This window comes from Staurois parvus, unplaced genomic scaffold (genome assembly GCF_062004578.1).
Source record: "Staurois parvus isolate SC_StPar_1 unplaced genomic scaffold, SC_StPar_1.0 ptg001026l, whole genome shotgun sequence".
Lineage (NCBI taxonomy): Eukaryota > Metazoa > Chordata > Amphibia > Anura > Ranidae > Staurois > Staurois parvus.
In genome coordinates, this window is record NW_028318822.1 from 898,147 (window position 1) to 919,180 (window position 21,034).

The following is a 21,034-nucleotide window of genomic DNA, read 5'->3' on the forward strand; positions in this document are numbered from 1 at the left end:
TCTCCTCTGTCAGCGTGACAGCTCGAGAGGAGAGAAATGCCGATAACCGGCATTTCCCTGTTTACATGTGATCAGTCGTGATTGGACACAGCTGATCACATGACTGAGCCGACATCTTTGGCTCTTTCCGTGATCCGTTGTGTCCGAGGGACACAGCGGACCGGAGATCGCCGCGCTGCACGCTCCCTGAGCCACGCATGCGCACTGAGAATGGTAAGGCATCATATGACGTCCTATCAGAACAAGAGAACCACCTTGCGCCCATCATTGTACTATAGGGCGGGCGGGAGGTGGTTAAAGGGACCACAATCCAAACACTGTGGACACATACCTCCCATCCAGGACCCATCCCTGGCATGCTGTACATATTCCCCCTTTCTACCTCAACACAGAGATGTCTGAGGCAAGGTGGGACACTCTGCAGGGTACCTTAGAGAAGGCATTGGCATTATGATGTTGTTTTCCAGGCTTGTGTTCCACCATGGATTTAACCGTTTCAATACCGGGCAATTTTCCCCCTTCCTGCCCAGGCCATTTTTCACGTTTCAGCGCTCTCACACTTTGAATGACAATTGCGCGGTCATACAACATTGTACCCAAACTAAAATTTTATCATTTTCTTCACACAACTAGAGCTTTCTTTTACAAAAAAACAAACAAAAGAAAGCGCCAATCAATAATAATAATTAATCTTATAAAGCAGCAAACCTCTAACCCAAATATTGGTGAAAATAAAAACACAAAATCGGAATGCGCTAAATCATATCAAGATTTCATATATCGTGCAAAAAAAGTCCAAACACCATAAAATTAAAATATGAAAAAAAGTCCCCAGTGAACCAATTCATAAATTCTTATTCGTGTAAAAAGTCCAACAATTTAAAACACCTTATCACATATTAATATATGTATTTTATGTGGGGGAGTTCCTTTTATAAAATACATATATTAATATGTGATAAGGTGTTTTAAATTGAATGTACGGGTTGATGATGAAACTCACTTTCAGGTATAGAGTTCCCCTTTACAGGGCTTACTATTATGTGATAAACCCTTTTTTAGATAATGGTTGATGTAAAATGCAGTTCACTCTTTTTTATATATGGTTGATATGTTAAAATATATATTGGATAGTATATGCGGTTGTAGGATTTGCCGATATGGTTGTATCTTTGCCAATTGAGCGGCGGTGTATTACTATAGCGCCGCTGTGATTGGTTAAGAAATACCGCTGTGCAGAGTGCGAGTGGTATATATGAGTTGAATTGACGCCCTGATCCATGCCGCTCCGTGAGGACGTCGAAGTGACGAAACGCGTAGGGCGGAGCTTATTGGATGACGTCAGGACGTTCCCTGCAGCTGTCGGCGAGGTGTCCGCGGTGAACGGAGTTCGTCTATTATATGCTTCCTTATATTCTGCCGCTTGTTATACCAGTGTCAGGTGGACACTTGTTTTGTGAGTAAGATGAGATTTTAATAAATATAAATAGTTTTTACTTACTGCACCATCATGCCTTTCCTTTATTTCTGAGTGATATTGCTATTTATGTGGAGGATGATCGATGTATAAAGGGTCCTGGCCAGACCGCAGAGTGGCTGCAGAGTATTGTTCCTGGTATCTGGATCTCAAATTACAGAGGGTTGCTTCTTTGGATTCTCTCATCGCTCCCAGAGCAAATACGCTTGTGCTGATTTATAATTTGATCAGCATTAAGCTCTGGTGAGTTTATTCCATTCATCTGGTGGTGGATTGAGCACGGTGTATTTATTTGTTTTAAGAAGAAATTCGTTGGGATGTTGGACTTTTTACACGAATAAGAATTTATGAATTGGTTCACTGGGGACTTTTTTTCATATTTTAATTTTATGGTGTTTGGACTTTTTTTGCACGATATATGAAATCTTGATATGATTTAGCGCATTCCGATTTTGTGTTTTTAGAGCTTTCTTTTGCTGGTATTTAATCACCGCTGGGGTTTTTATTTTTTGCTAAATTAACAAAAAAAGACCAAAAATTTTGAAAAAAAAACACATTTTTCTTTGTTTCTGTTATAAAAGTTTACAAATAAATAATTGTTCTTCATAAATTTAGGCCGAGATGTATTCTGCTACATGTCTTTGGTGAAAATAACCCAAATTAGGATGTATTATTTAGTCTGTAGGAAAGTTATAGAATTCACAAACTATGGTATAGATCTGAATATTGATCAATCCTGAAGTACTGACAGCCAATCTAATTTCTTGAGGTCCAAGAATGTCAGGACAGTACAGATATCCCCCAAATGTCAGGACAGTACAGATATCCCCCAAATGTCAGGACGGTACAGATATCCCCCAAATGTCAGGACAGTACAGATATCCCCCAAATGTCAGGACGGTACAGATATCCCCCAAATGACCCCTTTTTGCAGAGTAGACAGTCCGACGTACTTCATAAGAGGAATGGCGAGTTTTTTGAAGTTGTATTTTTTTTGTCATAATTTTTCGGAAAATGAAAAAATTAAAAAAATTATTTTCACTATTTTGTTTTTTTACATACTGTCACCAGTGCAGTACAGTGTCATCATATAACTGGCATGGCGGTGAACAGGGACACTGACTGGTGACAGTATGAAAAAAAAAATATATATATATTTTTTAATTTTTTTATTATTTTTAATTTTTTATTACATTTTTTTTTATTGTTTTTAAGATTTTTTTTTCATATTTTACTATGACCAAAGTAGTACAATGTTACCATAGTAACATTGTACTACTTTGGGGAAGTGATCAGTATTTTTTTTTTTTTACACAATTTGCTTATAGCAAAGAATTACTTTGCTATAAGCAAGCATTTACCTGAATGAAATCGATTCATTCAGCTTTTTTTTTTTTTTTTTGTGCTTAGCTGTGATTTGGCCACAGCTAATCACATGACATGTGCATGTGATCGCTGTGACCATTCACAGCTAGGCACTAGTATACAATGGATGGCATGAATGAAGCCATCCATTGTATACAACTGTCATGTGACCTGCTGTGATTGGTCACAGCAGGTCACATGGTACCAGCAATGGGAGCCGGTACTCGGATCTGTCATTGGCCGTGTCCGAGGTGCACGGCCGGTGACAGATCGCGCTGCTGCGCCGCTGTGCATTAGCGCAAACTGCGCATGTGCGGGAGCATGCCAAATGGCATGCACCCGGAATGCAGCAACACTTTTGAAGCCGCCAAACGGCCATTGGCCGGGCGGCTAATGGTTAAACTCTTGTAGGGCCAAGTACCACATGGCTACCCTAGCTTTCCAGTGTTCTGCCTCATCCAGATCAGTGGGACATTGTCCAACTCCAAACTGAACTTTCCATCATGGAGAAAATAGTGTAGGGAGTCTAAAGCACATTTGATGGCCAGACACTCTCACTCCACTACACAGTCATTTCTCTCGGCAGTTGTCCGCTTCCTACTGAGAAGGACTGAAGTCTTTACAAAACCACAAAGTCCTGCTGGGCTTCAATGCATACAATTGGGCTTGACCACTCACTCTGTGACTCCTCAGTGATATCTAGCATTTTCTGAACTTCCTCTGATACAACTTTCCTGTGTCCCTCCAGAATGTGATAGGGTTGTACAAAGACCTTTACATTAGGCTCTGTGATCACATGCTCACTTACGCTGGTAAGGCCTGACGGTCCCGAAAAATCTCCCTATAACTTTGTAAAGTAAAGAGATTCTTGGGTTACTCTGCCAAGCTGTGTATGACCCTGCCTGTCCCCAACCACCCTTCTGGATTCTGACTCTGTACCTTGCTGTCAAGATTTGTTGCTGACCCGGCCGGCCTGACTATGCTGATGCCTCAACCCCCAGCCAAAGCTCCACTCTGAACTAAACCTACCAAAGGGCCACAAAGACAGTGGACCCAGTTGAGGTGGTTAGGATTATTTTGCATCAGGAATACTTGCCTGATACTCATGAAATGCTTCTTTGTTCTCTGGATGCTAAACTGGATGTACTGACTGCTGTGATAAAATCCTCGCGGCCGGCATCCTCTGAATCAGTTTGGACTCCTGCTCCTGGTCCAGCCCAAGCTTCCTGAACTCCCTCTGCCCAGGGGCGGACTGACAACTCATGGGGCCCCCGGGCAATAGGGGATCATGGGGCCCCTGTGTCCTCGCCCACACTCAAAAAAGCCTATGAAAGGTACCAGGGGCCCCCTACTGACCCAAGGCCCTCGGGCAGTGCCCGAGCACCCGAATGGTCAGTCCACCCCTACCTCTGCCTGAAAAGTTTGGAGACGATACTGAAGATTGCAGAGGCTTTCTGAACATTTGCTGCTTGCACTTTCACACTAAAGCTGGCCATACACGTGTAGATTTTCAGACGAGAATATTCTTACGAAACGTCTTACGAACATTCTTTGAACATTCGGTGAATGGATGAATGTCATTCGAAAATTGTCTTTTGCTTTTAACCTTCGAGTTTAAAATGAATGTAATTTCTGAATGATAACCACATACACCGTGTTCCAAATTATTATGCAAATTATATTTTTATAATTTCCCTAAATAATAGATGTAAATAACAGTCAGCATAATTCTCATGTTATCAACTATAAGAGTACAATTCACATTTTATTGAACAAACCTCCTGATAACAGGAGTTTTGTTAAACATAAAACACTTCCAATGACTGTTCCAAATTATTCCGCACAGAAAGTTTCAAAACACTTTCTAGGTTGTAAAGAACTGAAAATTGTCATTTGTTGTGTTTGCAGCATATTTACTGAAATCAAAAGCTATTTCAATCAAACTTTTAACAACATTTTACCTCTTTAAACATTTGAACCGGTCACGTTACATTGTAACATAGGACCCCTTCTTTGATAGCAGCTTCACAAGTCTTGCATCCATTGAACTTGTGAGTTTTTGGACAGTTTCTGCTTGAATTTGTTTGCAAGATGTCAGAATAGCCTCCCAGAGCTGCTGTTCGGATGTAAACTGCCTCCCACCCTCTTAGATCTTTTGCTTGAGGATGCTCCAAAGGTTCTCAATAGGATTGAGGTCAGGCGAGGATGGAGGCCACACCATGACTTTCTCTCCTTTAATCCCCATAGCAGCCATTGATGCAGAGGTATTCTTTGCAGCACGAGATGGTGCATTGTCATGCAAGAAGATGATTTTATTATGGAAAGCATAGTTCTTCCTTCTGTACCAGGGAAGAAAGTGGTCATAAACTCCACATACTTTGCAGAGGTCATCTTTACATCTTCGGGGACCTTAAATGGGCTGACCAGCTCTGTTCCCATGATTCCGGCCCAAAACATGACTCCACCACCGCCTTGCTGACGTCGCAGCCACAGGGTGCCGTCCACCAACCATCCACTACTCTATCCATCTGGACCATCCAGGGTTGTACGGCACTCATCAGTGAACAGGACTGTTTGAAAATTAGTCTTCAAGTATTTTTCTGCCCAATGCAGCCATTTCTGCTTGTGAGCATTGGTTAGTGGTGGCTGAATAGAAGGTTTATGCACAGTTGCAAGACTCTGGAGGGCTCTACACCTTGATGTCCGTGGGACTCCAGAGGCACCAGCAGCTTCAAATATCTGTTTGCTGCTATGTAATGGTATTTTAGCAGCTGCTCTCTTGATCCAATGCATGGATCTGGCAGAAATCTTCCTCAATGTGCCTTTATCTTCACGAACCTGTCTGCTCTGAATCAGCCACAAATCTCTAAATAGTGCGATGATCACGCTTAAGTTTTCGTGAAATATCTAATGTTTTCATACCTCGTCCAAGGCATCGAACTATTTCACATTTTTCGGCAGCAGAGAGATCCTTTTTCTTCCCCATATTGCTTGAAAATGCTGCTCTGCTTAATAAATGTGGAACACCCTCCTTTAGTAGTTTTTCCTTAAATTGGGCTCTCTGGCCAATCTAATTATCACAGGTGTCCGAGATTGTTTTCAGTGATCAAAAGAGCCCTGACACACAATGCCATCCATGAGTTACACTGAAAAACAAAATATTTCATCTTTGTGACACTTAAATAGAATTTGCATAATAATTTGGAACAGGGTGTATGCTGGCCGAAAATTCATTTGATCAAGAAAAGTTTTCCTTCCTGCCCCTTTGAATTTTCCCGTCACTGCAGTCAAAAACAAACATTGATTTGACCCCCACTAACTATTAGAAAATCAAACGAATATTCTTGAATGAAAATCTATACGTGTGTGACCGGCTTTACCTTGAGACATTCAGCACAGCCTCTGCAGAGTGACTTTCATCATTTTTTTGTTAAAGGTGAAGGCACGGGCATGGGTCTTTTCTCACCTGGAATGCAATGATCCTTTGTTGCAGAATGCGGAAGTTACGCTTCTGTTCACATTGATCCAGTGCCGGGTTTTGTCTCCTGTCCGAGTTGCTTGGGCTCCTGCCTATCCGCCTTGAACCTAGATATTATTAAGCCTTTACGGCTGTGTGTTAGTGTTCGAGCAACGTGTAGAAGCTGGGCCCCTCTGAATCCTGTAGTGTTCACCACCATCTGTGTGTTGTTTGATAGTTACATAATTAGTCTGGCTGAAAAAAGACAAAAAGTCAATCCAGTTCAACCAAAAAAAAAAAAGTTATAATCCTACACCCACAGTTGATCCAGAGGAAGGCAAAAAACCCCCAGCAAAGCATGAATCAATTTGCTCCTGCAGGGGAAAAAATTCCTTCCTGATCCCCCGAGAGGCAATCGGATATTCCCTGCATCAACTTTCCCTATAAATGTTAGTATCCAGTATACAGCGCAGTTGTCCAGTTCTGGGAGGGCATCATACGACGTCCTCCCAGAATGCGCCCTCCCGTGTGCCCGTGGGTGCGCACCTGGCACTGTCCATGATCACTGTGTCCTACAGACATGTGATTTGGTAACAGGCCAATCACAGCTGCCTTTTACCACGTGATCAGCTGTGTCCAATGATACAGCAGATCACCGGTAAATAGTTGCCAGTTATCAGCTGCAATTTCCTCACGCTGTCACAGCTTGAGGAAAGTACTGGCGATAACCGGCAATTGTCAGAGGATGGATCAGTGCCCAGCAGTGCCACCCATCAGTGCCACCTACCTGTGCCCAGCAGTGCCATCCACCTGTGCCCAGCAGTGCCACCCATCAGTGTCACCCACCTGTGCCCAGCAGTGCAGCCCATCAGTGCCACCCACCTATGCCTATCAGTGCCACCCATCAGTGCTGCAAGTCAGTGCTTAGCAGTTTTGCCAGTCAGTGCCATCAGCGCTACCAATCAGTGCTGCCCATCAGTGTCACCTATCAATGCCCATCAGTGCCGCCTATTAGTGCCCATCATTGTTGCATCATCCATGCCAGCTCATCAGTGCTGCCTACCAGTGCCCATCAGTGCTGCCTATCCGTGCTACCTCATCAGTGCCACCCACCTGTGCCCAGCAGTGCAGCCCATCAGTGCCACCCATCAGTGCTGCAAGTCAGTGCTCAGAAGTTTTTCCAGTCAGTGCCATCAGTGCTACCCATCAGTGTCACCTATCAATGCCCATCAGTGCCGCCTATCAGTGCCCATCGTTGCATCATCCATGAGAGCTCATCAGTGCTGCCTACCAGTGCCCATCAGTGCTGCCTATCCGTGCTACCTCATCAGTGCCACCCATCAGTGTCACCCACCTGTGCCCAGCAGTGCAGCCCATCAGTGCCACTCACCTATGCCCATCAGTGCCACCCATCAGTGCTGCAAGTTAGTGCTCAGCAGTTTTGCCAGTCAGTGCCATCAGTGTCACCTATCATTGCCCATCAGTGCCACCTATCAGTGCCCATCATTGTTGCATCATCTGTGCCAGCTCATCAGTGCTGCCTACCAGTGCCCATCAGTGCTGCCTATCCGTGCTAACTCATCAGTGCCACCTATCAGTGCAGCCTCATCAACGCACAGCAGTGAAGGAGAAAAATCACCTGTTTGCAAAATTTTATAACAGAAACAAAGGAAAACTTTTGTTTTTCCAAATTTTTTGCTATTTTTTTGTTTATAGCACAAAAAATAAAACACCCAGAGGTGATTAAATACCACCAAAAGAAAGCTGTATTTGTGTGAAAAAAATGATAAAAATGTTATATGGGTACAGTGTTGCATGACCACGCAATTCTCATTCAAAGTGCGACAGCGCTGAAAGCTGAAAATTGGCCTGTGCAGGAAGGGGGTGAAAGTGTCCGGTAGGCGAGGGGTGAATTTATCTGGTTGACATCTTAATCTTTTCCAAGTCTCACCTGGAACATGTTTCACATGGGAAACAAGTACTACAGCGACTATGTGAGAATCACCTCTATGCCGCGTTTGAAAAATGTACCTTCCATCAAAGCTGCATACCGTTTCTGGGTTATTTCATAAGCTCTGAAGGCTTCCAAATGGACCCGCAAAAGCTTGCTGCTGTCCTGAAGTGGCCGTAGCCAAACGCCTTGAGAGGGATTCAGAGTTTTTGGGGATTTGCCAATTATTATAGACGTTTCGTCAAAGGCTTTGCCACTATTGCCACACCTCTCACTGATCTGACCAGGAAGGGGGTTCATTTTAAAGTATGATCCTTTTGAAGCAGTGTCAGCTGTCCAGTAACTGAAGGAAATATTCGAAAAGGCTCCAATTCTTCAGCATCTGAACCCAGATCTTCAGTATACTGTGGAGGTTGATGTATCTCAAGTAGGGGCTGGTGCAGTGCTGTCTCAAAGGCAACCAAAAATGGGTAACAAAGAAACCCTGCCTGATGAAAGAGCGCACCTGGACTCATCTCGTCCTGCACATGCTCAGAAATGTGTTGCATTTTGATGGCATCAGACACCACATGTGCTGGTCCCGGACATTCTTGGAGACTCTGCCAGGCTTCACCATCTATGATGCATATGCACGGCACCATCTGCTGGCAGACACCTTGGAGATTCCACCAGGCTTACCATCCATGTTGCACATGCACAGCACCACCCGCTAACGGACTCAATCGATCTCCTCTCTGGATCAGACACACAACATCATCTGGCTACAGACGTCTCACCCTCTTACCCATGAGTCTGTTTTTAAATTCCAAGATGTGAGTTACTACTTATCTTTCTATTAAATACCTTAACAGTACACACTTAGAGGCGCTGTGTTTCTTTGTTTCCCTTCCACAGAGTTATGCTTCGCTCCAACGCAGCTTGCCCTTAGTGCCTACTGGACTACCTTCACCCCTGCCCATTTGGAACTCATCAAACATACATGGAGTGCCACACCATGCGCCTGTTATCCCTTTTGTGGTAACACGTTTCGAAGCTTCAGATTCTTCCTCAGATCTGATTGGCTCTCGGGGGTGACCATCTTATAAAGGCTCCAAGCAAGGTGGAAAAGGACAACCCCCAATTCAGACGTTCCTCTGTTTTTTTGTATGCTGTTAGTACTACAGGCACGCTGTTATGTGCTATTTTGGGATCCCAGTTTATTGTTCCCAAAAAAAAACCTTAAAAAGAACCCCTAGACTGCTTTCTGAGCCAACCCACTGATTTGTAGGCTAAAAAAGGCACGTCTACACATCCAAATTGGACTCCCATAAGGTTCTGATGGTCTCCAGCAGCTGCAGAACAACTGGGTGTTGATAGCTAAGACTCAGGAAGTGGCCGACCACCTTGGAAACCAGTGTGGAGCGCAAGATGGTGTTGGACCGGAGATGATGTCCGTGGGAGAACGTGATTCCATGCATGTGGGTGGCAACACATTTCGAAGCTTCAGATTCTTCCGCAGACCTAATTGACTCTTGGGGGTGATGGTCTGATGGTTTCCAGCAGCTGCAGAACAACTGGGTGGTGATAGCTAAGACTCAGGAAGTGGCCGACCACCTTGGAAACCAGTGTGGAGCCCAAGATGTTGTTGGACCGGAGATGATGTCCGTGGGAGAACGTGATTCCATGCATGTGGGTGGTAACACATTTCGAAGCTTCAGATTCTTCCTCAGACCTGATTGACTCTCGGGGGTGATGGTCTGATGGTCTCCAGCAGCTGCAGAACAACTGGGTGGTGATAGCGAAGACTCAAAGTGGCCGACCACCTTGGAAACCAGTGTGGAGCCCAAGATGGTGTTGGACTGGAGATGATGTCCCTGGGAGAACGTGATTCCATGCATGTGGGTGGTAACACATTTCGAAGATTTAGATTCTTCCTCAGACCTGATTGACTCTTGGAGGTGATGGTCTGATGGTCTCCAGCAGCTGCAGAACAACTGGGTGGTGATAGCTAAGACTCAGGAAGTGGCCGACCACCATGGAAACCAGTGTGGAGCCCAAGATGGTGTTGGACCGGAGGTGATGCCCGTGGGAGAACCTGATTCCATACATGCGCGTTTCAAAGCTTCAGATTCTTCCTCAGACCTGATTGGCTCTCGGGGGTGACTATCTTATAAAGGCTCCAAGCAAGGCGGAAAAAGGACAACCCCCAATTCAGACGTTCCTCTGTTATTTTGTATGCTGTTAGTACTACAGGCACGCTGTTATGTGCTATTTTGGGATCCCAGTTTATTGTTCCCCAAAAATAAAAACCTTAAAAAAGAACCCCTAGACTGCTTTCTGATCCAACCCACTGATTTGTAGGCTAAAAAAGACACGTCTACACATCCAAATTGGACTCCAATAAGGTTCTAATGGTCTCCAGCAGCTGCAGAACAACTGGGTGGTGATAGCTAAGACTCAGGAAGTGGCCGACCACCTTGGAAACCAGTGTGGAGCGCAAGATGGTGTTGGAACGGAACGTGATTCCATGCATGTGGGTGGTAACATATTTCGAAGCTTCAGATTCTTCCTCAGACATGATTGGCTCTCAGGGGTGACCATCTTATAAAGGCTCCAAGCAAGATGGTGTTGGACGGGAAATGATGTCCGCAGAAGACTGCTTTCAGAGCCGATGGAAAAATGAAGAAAATGCTGTGTGCCTGGCTGTGTCTGCTTTAAGTGGGTAATTAGGAAGGTATTTGCCAGCAGCTTCTACAGGGGTGCACTACACCTGTATGGGAGTACAAAAAATGGCCACTGCCCCAGTCTATAACTGGCCTTCATAGCAAGGAGCACGTGGAAGGGCGACGCATGTCAAAAAACAAACAAGAAAAATTCCCAGCTCTAACTTGCCAACCATCCTGCAAACAAACCAAATTAACCCATCTAACAGTGTACTGGAACCGGACCCCGACTGCCCTAGGGTATTTCCGTTATACTCCCGATTCCCTGTCCGAACACCGATCCCCGGACACCACCGCTGACCAAACAGGAAATAAGACAGGACCAAACTCCTCTTCAGACAGGAAGTGAACAATGGACAACCCCCCACCAGGGGCGGACTGACCATTTGGAAACTCGGGCACTGCCCGAGGGCCCGGGGTCAGTAGGGGGCCCCATGAGATGCCCCTGGTACCTTTTTCATAGGCTTTTTTGAGTTTGGGCAAGGACACAGGGGCCCCATAATCCCCTATTGCCCGGGGGCCCCATGAGTTGTCAGTCCGCCCCTGCCCCCCACCCCACCTCACCTATACATGTCTACACCATATCAGGACAGACCACCCTGTACCCCTAACAAGCACAGGGTGGGTTACACATAAGAGGAATTTGGAGGGATGATACAGGGGTCCCCCCACCCCCAAAAGTCACAAACAGTATGCAATAAAAACAGGGGTTTAGTTAGCACACATTTGCAAATACATGCGTAAGCTTCAGAGCCACGTCATGGCATCCCAGTATTCTGTAGTTCCTAACTCTTCAATTTTAAGAGCCCCCATAGTAGAGGCACATGTATTTAATGGATAGACCAGGGGTAGATGGACCTGAGGGAGCCCACCCCTCCTTAAAGGTACAGGAGTGCATTGGACACCCAGCATGTAGCACAATGGCAGATAAGGTGTCCCATGCACCCCCTCACCAACAGTTCAACAGTACAAAAAATGGCCACTGCCCCAGTCTATAACTGACCTTCACAGCAAGGAGCACACGGAAGAACGACGCATGTCAAACAACAAAAGAGAAAAATTCCCAGCTAACTTACCAAGGAGCCTGCCAACAAACCGAACTAACCCGTCTAACAGCATGCTTTAAAGTTTCTGTGAAGGCCAGCAACCTGACACGCATCCGGTCCTGCTGCCTTTCTGGTGTCAATCTTCCTCAATTTATGTGACTTAATACAAATATGTGCTGCCCCTCCACAGGTTCTTTACCACGGATTCCACATCTCACATTTTGATCCTCAAAGCAAGCAAAAAATTGGCTTAACTACTCGCCTACCAGACACTTTTACCCCCTTCCTGCCCAGACCAATTTTCAGCTTTCAGCGCTCTCACACTTTGAATGACAATTGCGCGGTCATGCAACACTGTACCCAAACTAAGTTTTTATCTTTTTTTTTGAGACAGATAGAGCTTTCTTTTGGGAGTATTTAATCACCTCTGGGGTTTTTATTTTTTGCCAAACTAAAAAAAAAGACCAAAAATTTAGAAAAAAAAATGTTTTTCTTAGTTTCTGTTATAAAGATTTGTAAATAAGTAATTTTTCTCCTTCATGGATGAGCACTGATATGTGGCACTGATGAAGCTGCACTGCTGGGCATGGTTAGTTGGCACTGATGCAACCGATGGACACTGATTGCCAGCACACATGGGCACTATTGGCTGCACTGATAGGTGGCACTGTTATTGAGCACTGATAGGCAGCACTGATTCAACCGATGGACACTGATTGCCAGAACACATGGGCACTATTGGCCGCAATGATGAGACTGCACCGATAGGCAGCACTGATGGGCACTGTTAGGCGACACTGATTCAATCAATGGACATGGATTGCCAGCACAGATGGGCACTATTGGCCACACTGATGAGGCTGCACTGATAGGTGGCACTGATGGGCACTGTTATTGAGCACTGATTGGCACTGTTAGGCAGCACTGATGGGCACTGAGGCAGCACTGATAAGTGACACTAATTCAACCGATGGACACTGATTGCCAGCACACATGAGCACTATTGGCATACTGATGAGGCAGCACTGATAGGTGGCACTGATGGCCACTGTTATTGAGCACTGATTGGCACTGTTAGGCAGCACTAATTCAACCGATGGACACTGATTTGCAGCACACATGGGCACTATTGGCTGCACTGATGAGACTGCACCGATAGGCAGCACTGATGGGCACTGTTAGGCGACACTGATTCAATCAATGGACATGGATTGCCAGCACAGATGGGCACTATTGGCCACACTGATGAGGCTGCACTGATAGGTGGCACTGATGGGCACTGTTATTGAGCACTGATTGGCACTGTTAGGCAGCACTGATGGGCACTGAGGCAGCACTGATAAGTGACACTAATTCAACCGATGGACACTGATTGCCAGCACACATGAGCACTATTGGCATACTGATGAGGCACTGATGGGCACTGTTAGGTGGCACTGATTCAACTGATGGACACTGATTGCCAGCACACATGGGCACTATTGGCCGCACTGATGGGGCTACACTCATCATCAGGACACCAATGATCAGTGCCCTGATGATCAGTGTAGATGTCCCCCTGTAAAATGCCGCTTACCGGCTCTCCTCACGTGCTACCAGCATGAGGAGAAGACTGCCGATAACCAGCATTTCCTATTTACACTATTATCAGCTGTGATTGGACACAGCTGGTCACATGGTAAAAGCGGTTGTGATTGGCCCATTCCTTAGTCATGTGATCAGCTGTGTCCGTAGATCGTGCGTGCACACGGGGGGTATGGTTCTGGGAGGACACCCTGCAAGAACTAGCCGACCATGCTGCAGTCATGAAAGTATCAGGAAGCACGGAGTTAAATACCTGCATTTCATTTAACATAGAGATTTTCTATGACCGGCAGCCCCATCTAGTGGCCAAAATGTGGTATTTTTTTTAAATGCCTCCATCAGTAAAAGTAGCGCAATGCAACATTATGGCCCCCAGCTGATGTCAATGATCAAATAAAATAAATTCACAATGGCTTGTAACATGGAATCTTTTTAAAAAAAACAGACCTTTATGTGTTTGTGAACGCTTACACCACAAAATGTACTCAGCCAATGAAAAGTAATGATTTTTATTCTTCTCCTGCTATCAATGGCCAACCCGGTCCCATACTTCATCCATATCTTTGGTGACCTCTGATCCCATGAACGGTTTCTTCCATGATGAAGATCAGCCATGGAGTATATCTGAGGTGTATATCAGGGTGTGCTTCTTCCCCACATGAGAGCTGGGATGTCCAGCAACATTCATCTAGAAGACATTTCCCGCACTAAAGGCACTAATACACCTCCAGGGTTGTGTGGGACCCCGATGTACAGGAAGACAGGACTTCAGTGAGGAACATTTCCCTCACTCAGGACAGGAAAGTGGCTTCTTCCCCGTGTGAGATCTCTGATGTCTGTAAAGATTGGACTTCACTGAAAAACATTTCCCGCACTCAGGACAGGAATACGGCTTCTCTCCTGTGTGCAGTCGCTGATGTGTGTAAAGGCTGGACTTCTGTGAAAAACATTTCCCGCACTCGGGACAGGAATACGGCTTTTCCCCCGTGTGAGCCCTCTGATGTCTGTCAAGACTGGACTTCTCTGAAAAACATTTCCCGCAATCAGGGCAGGAATACGGCTTCTCCCCTGTGTGAGATCTCTGATGTGTATAAAGATGTGACTTATGTAAAAAACATTTCCCGCACTCAGGACAGGAATACTTTTTCTCCTTCGTGTGAGATATCTGATGTGTGTAAAGACTGGACTTATCCGAAAAACATTTCTCGCACTCAGGGCAGGAATACGGCTTTTCACCCGTGTGCGATCTCTGATGTCTGTGATAAAAGGACTTGTCTGAAAAACATTTCCCGCACTCAGAACAGGAGTACGGTTTTTCCCCTGTGTGAAGCCTTTGATGTGTGACAAGATGTGATTTTTGTACAAAACATTTCCCGCACACAGTACAAGAATAGGGCTTTTCCCCCGTGTGAAACCTTCTATGTATGAAAAGATGAGATTTCACTGAAAAACATTTTCCGCAATCAGAACAGGAATATGGCTTCTCACCTGTGTGGAACCTCTGGTGGATTTGAATATTGGACTTTTGTGAAAAACATTTTCCGCAATCAGGACAGGAATACGGTTTATCCCCTGAGTGGGACCTTTGATGTGTGACAAGCTCTGATTTTTGGACAAAACATTTCCTGCACTCAGCACAAGAAAATGGCTTTTCCCCCGTGTGAGATCTTTTATGGACATTAAGATTGAATTTGGAATGGAAACATTTCCCGCACTCAGTACAGGAGAACCTCTTCCCTGTTGGAAGGCCGGCCCGGTCCCGCACAGTCTGAGGTTCCTCAGGATACGAGGAATCCGATGGTCCATCTATACTGGGTGGTGCCGGATGGACATTGGAGGGAGCCGGGTTTTCTCCTGGACTATACTGTGTGATGTCCTCATCTTCTGCTTTCCAGTCTGGAGACAAAGTGAGACAATCCTCGGAGGTTTTCCTCATCTCCCGGCCATGGACTAAAATACAAAGACAAAGAGGATTACTAGACAGGAGCTGATTGGGTCCCCCCAAACCAGGACTCCGCCCACATCAGGCAGCTTGGTCTCTGAGGAGCTTACAATTCCACCCTTAAGGGAACTAGGAAATGGCTCCTCTGATCTCCTACCAGGTCATTTCTTTATTCATGGACCTTAGTCAGAGAGTGAGGAAACAACCAGAACTGTCTTTTATAGGAGGGACAGTGATGAGGACTATAAGGACGAGGGTCCCCACCCCCTCTATCACTCATCGCCATCTTCCCAACACAAGAAGTACTGCACTTCCTTATTTAGTCCATGATTTAGTCATGAAGAACAGCGGGGCTGAGCCCCACCAGAGGTCAGAGAGTGAGGATGGGGGAAGAACAACCAAGATGAAGACTGGACTGATCCTGAAGACCACCATCATTGGGGTATTGACTCCTCCCTCATTATCACTTTCTGTTTAAGGGTCCAAAGTTGGAGGATGTTATCACATTATTATCACCATGTAAAAGTCTGTGCTCCAATCACATCATCCGATATAAAATGTCCAGCTGTTAGGAAATGGGTGGAACAAAAGAGAATCCATATTATGTGTATATATAGCAGTGGGGGGAGGGGGGAAAGCAGAAGGCAGGAGTATGAAATGTACAGCATAGAGTATATAGTGCAGGGGTCAGAAGTAATGTACAATATAAATTATATGTAAGGGTCAGGACTCATAATATTGGTATTCAGCAATCAGTGGAAACTTAAATGTCTACTTGAGACAAGTTGCAGAGGTCCCACACCGCTGCCTCCCATCTCCTGAGACTGCACTCAGTGACTTGGGTCTGATATTATACAGACATATCCCTCCATCCGGCACAACCAGCAGACAACAGAGTAGCCCTGGGAGAATGGTTCTCTTAGAGATATTGCTAGACCCGAGTATGGGGCAGAAGACCCAAGGCATACAGTGGGGATCAAAAGTTTGGGCACCCCAGCTAAAAATTTGTATTAATGTGCATAAAGAAGCCAAGGAAAGATGGAAAAATCTCCAAAAGGCATCAGATTAGAAATTCTTATAATATGTCAACAAAAGTTAGATTTTATTTCCATCATTTACACTTTCAAAATAACAGGAAACAAAAAAATGGCGTCTGCAAAAGTTTGGGCACCCTGCAGAGTTAATATCTTGTACTGCCCCCTTTGCCAAGTATCACAGCTTGTAAACGCTTTTTGTAGCCAGCCAAGAGTCTTTCAATTCTTGTTTGAGGTATCTTTGCCCATTCTTCCTTACAAAAGTCTTCCAGTTCTTTGAGATTTCTGGGCTGTCTGTCACGCACTGCTGTTTTAAGGTCTATCCATAGATTTTCAATTATGTTGAGGTCAGAAGATTGTGAAGGCCATGGCAAAACCTTCAGTTTACGCCTCTTGATGTAATCCCCCGTGGATTTCGAGGTGTTTTTAGGATCATTATCCATTTGTAGAAGCCATCCTCTCTTTAACTTCAGCTTTTTCACAGATGGCATCAAGTTACCATCCAAAATTTGCTGAAATTTTATTGAATCCATTTTTCCTTCTACTCGTGAGATGTTCCCTGTGCCACTGGCTGCAACACAACCCCAAAGCATGATTGATCCAACCCCATGCTTAACAGTTGGACAGAGGTTCTTTTCATTAAATTCTGTGCCCCTTCTTCTCCAAACGTACCTTTGCTCATTCCGGACAAAAAGTTCCATTTTAACCTCATCAGTCCACAGAACTTGTTTCCAAAATGCATCAGGCTTGTCTATATGTTCATTTGCAAAGTTCAAACGATGATTTTTGTGGTGAGGACGTAGAAGAGGTTTTCTTCTGATGACTCTTCCATGAAGACCATATTTGTACAAGTATCTCTATATAGTGGAATAGTGTACCACAACTCCAGTGTCTGCCAGATCTTTCTGGAGGGATCGTACAGTCAAACGTGGGTTTTGAATTGTTTTTCTCACAATCCTGCGAGCTGTTCTGTCTGATATTTTTCTTGGTCTTCCAGATCTTGCTTTAACTTCCACTGTTCCTGATGACTGCCATTTCTTAATTACATTCCGAACAGAGGATATTGACATCTGAAAACGCTTTGCTATCTTCTTATAGCCTTCTCCAGCTTTGTGAGCGTCAACTATTTTCAGTTTTCTAGACAACTGCTTAGAAGAACCCATGGTGCTGATTGTTGGGGCAAGGTCAGATGAGTCTGGGCATTTAAAACCTTTGAGCTTGACATCACCTGGTCTTCCCAGACGATGACTGAGAACAATCCATGACACTGGCAGGTCTCAGCTTGGCAAAGGGGGCAGTGCATGCTATAAATTCTGCAGGGTGCCCAAACTTTTGCAGACGCCATTTTTTTGTTTTCTGTTATTTTGAAAGTGTAAATGATGGAAATAAAATCTAACTTTTGTTGACATATTATAAGAATGTCTAATCTGTAATTTGATGCCTTTTGGAGATTTTTCCATCTTTCCTTGGCTTCTTTATGCACATTAATACAAATTTTTAGCTGGGGTGCCCAAACTTTCGATCCCCACTGTATATCTCAGATGCCTAGGTCAAGCAATGTCTATGGTGAAAATCAACATTTTGCTGCCAGCTGAACCCCAGAACCTCCATAAATCCAGTCTAGATACATAAATTGTGTCTGCAGCACAGAGAAGGAAGATTATCCGAGAGAAATCCAGGAATACAGGACAGGGAACACAGCTCAGGAAAGTGACCAGGGGATTACAGGCTGATATCACCCAGTCCCCGCCCTACTCTGGACCAATCAGTGAGCAGTATGGGTGGAGGAATGGATTTAGTGTTCATGACCCACCTGTGCTGATCTCTGTAGGAGTGTCTTCCTCTATAATTGTCCACGTTATGTCATCTTCTATCATAGACTGCTGATCATCCCTCACATACGCCTCTTCTTCTTCTGACTTAACCTCAATTTTTATATCCTTCAGATCTTCACCCTAAACCAAGAAAGAGAAAAAATATCATCTGTAAAATATGAGCATTAATAAAGAGAAATAACATTATAAACATTCAGATTGTCTCCACAAGTTCATGTTCTAGATGCTCTGTCCCACCAACCTTGTAACAGTGAGGGATGGTGTGACCTTCCTGTGTGGAATCCCGGGAATACAGAGGACGGGGACATGTCTCTGGTGGGTTCCTGGTACTAGGTGGCTCCATCATATCCTTCTGTCCTTCTGAAAACTCCTCCATCACTCCATACTCCTCATCCTCCTCTTTATACTCTTCTTTGACAACAATATTATAATCCTCATAGTTTACACTCTAAATATTAAATAAAAAATCAATTGTACCAAACAATCTTGTGTATAAATCACAACCATCAATGATTGTTATTCACTGACCTGATAATGGTGAGGGATGGTGTGATCTTCCTGTGTGGAATTCCGAGAATACAGAGGACGGGGACATCTCTCTGGTGGGTATCTGTTACTTGAAGTCTCCATCATGATGTCCTTGTAGAGATCCTTCTGTCTCTCAGAAACCTGCTTCATCACTCCATACTCCTCATCCTCCTCTTTATACTCTTCTTTAACATCAATATTATCATCCCCGAGGATTCCACTCTGAAAGATATAATAAAACATTCATTGCAACAAACACACTTTTGTATAAATCTTAACCATCAGTGTTGGTTACACATCTACCTGATGATGGTGAGGGATGGTGTGACCTTCCTGTGTGGAATCCCGGGAATACAGAGGACGGGGACATCTCTCTGGTGGGTTCCTATTACTAGATCCATCTACCTGATGGTGAGGGATGGTGTGACCTTCCTGTGTAGAATCCCGGGAATACAGAGGACGGGGACATCTCTCTGGTGGGTTCCCATGACTGGATCCATCTGTAGGAAACACACACACTGACTGAATCCATTGTTTCTATGTGTTTATCAGATGATGGGGGATCTAGGTGGATCCTCCGTACTGCTCTCTCCTTTACAATAAAGTCTCCTCTTACCCGGTGATGTGAGGGGCGGCTGATTGTCCATCATGACGTCCTTGTAGAGATCCTTGTGTCCTTCTAAATACTCCCACTCCTCCATGGAGAAATAGACAGTGACACCCTGACACCTTATAGGAACCTGACACACACAATGATACAGTCACCATCCAGACACATCCCTTGTCTGTTACTGGAGAATGTCCCAGAATTCCCGGCACCGCTCACCTCTCCTGTCAGCAGCTCAGTGATCTCTCTGGTGACTTCTAGAATCTTCTTCTTCTTTCTCTCTTCTATCAGGGAGGGAGGTGGAGGCAATGTGATGTCATATGATCTCCAGACTTCACAAGATTCAAAAAACTTCAAAAAACATCAAAAATCTACATTTGAATAGTGCGATAAGACTTCATTCCCAGAATCCTCCTCACCTCTCCGGTCAGGTCTGTGTTTTATTGATAGAGATGAGTGATGTCATGTGACCTCCCAGAATCCTTCTACTCTCACCATTCAGGAACCTATTTATTAAAGTCTCACTTCAGGCTGAGGTATATTTAAACACATAGGACCCTTTGCCATATGGTAAAAGCTTGTTGAAGGCATTTTGACCTCAAAGTACAACACAGGACCAGCAGTCCTGCATGGCATGTGAGGATGTCAAGGATTGGACCACATCCTAAGATCATCATTAATAAAAAAAAAAGCTAGATGGAGGGACATTGGGAGGAGGAGCTGTGAGGTCAGTGTGATGTCATAGGATTCTCTGGACTTAGGGACATTGGGAGGAGGAGCTGTGAGGTCAGTGTGATGTCATAGGATTCTCTGGATGGAGGGACATTGGGAGGAGGAGCTGTGAGGTCAGTGTGATGTCATAGGATTCTCTGACTCTGGATGGAGGGACATTGGGGGGAGGAGCTGTGAGGTCAGTGTGATGTCATAGGATTCTCTGACTCTGGATGGAGGGACATTGGGGGGAGGAGCTGTGAGGTCAGTGTGATGTCACAGGATTCTCTGACTCTGGTTGGAGGACATTGGGAGGAGGAGCTGTGGGGGCGCTCTGTGAGGTTTCTGTACACAGAATCCTTTCTCCCGGGTGCGTCCCACCTCTCCTACACTGAAAGATGAACGTTGTCTTTGGGCTTTGCCAGGACACATCCTATCCCTGTGATCTCCGTGTTCTCCGGAGACTTTACTGATCACATTTCAGGATGAATATCTGAGACTGGGATCATTATGCAGAAATACGTTTTCAGGACATTTCCTACAAATGACATTTTCCCTCTTTCTTCCTATTTTAAATCTGATAAAATAAAGACATTCATATTCCAATCCCCCGAAATAACCCCCCATCCCCCGACACTGATAAAAGTCATATAATCCGTTAGTATAGACTGATGGGGTGAGAAGGTGACCCATCTCCACAATGAGGAGAATGTTCCGGCCCCGGAAGTGGGGGAATGTTGTGCCCCTGAAGGGGTTAATCTGGGTTCCCGCACTATATATGTGTGTATCATCATC

At 44.9% G+C, this 21,034-nt stretch overlaps 1 protein-coding gene across 1 annotated transcript in view; it reads right to left on the minus strand.

Annotated features, from left to right (window-relative positions):
- Positions 1 to 21,034, minus strand: part of LOC149441101 (uncharacterized) — a 261,575-nt gene that overhangs the window by 32,826 nt on the left and 207,715 nt on the right. Inside the window, exons 6-8 of the mRNA XM_089657773.1 lie at positions 18,922 to 19,143; positions 18,635 to 18,841; positions 18,372 to 18,513 (exon numbers count right to left, since the gene is read on the minus strand). Coding sequence (XP_089513899.1) covers positions 18,372 to 18,513; positions 18,635 to 18,841; positions 18,922 to 19,143 — 571 coding nt within the window. The remainder of the gene's footprint in view (positions 1 to 18,371; positions 18,514 to 18,634; positions 18,842 to 18,921; positions 19,144 to 21,034) is intronic.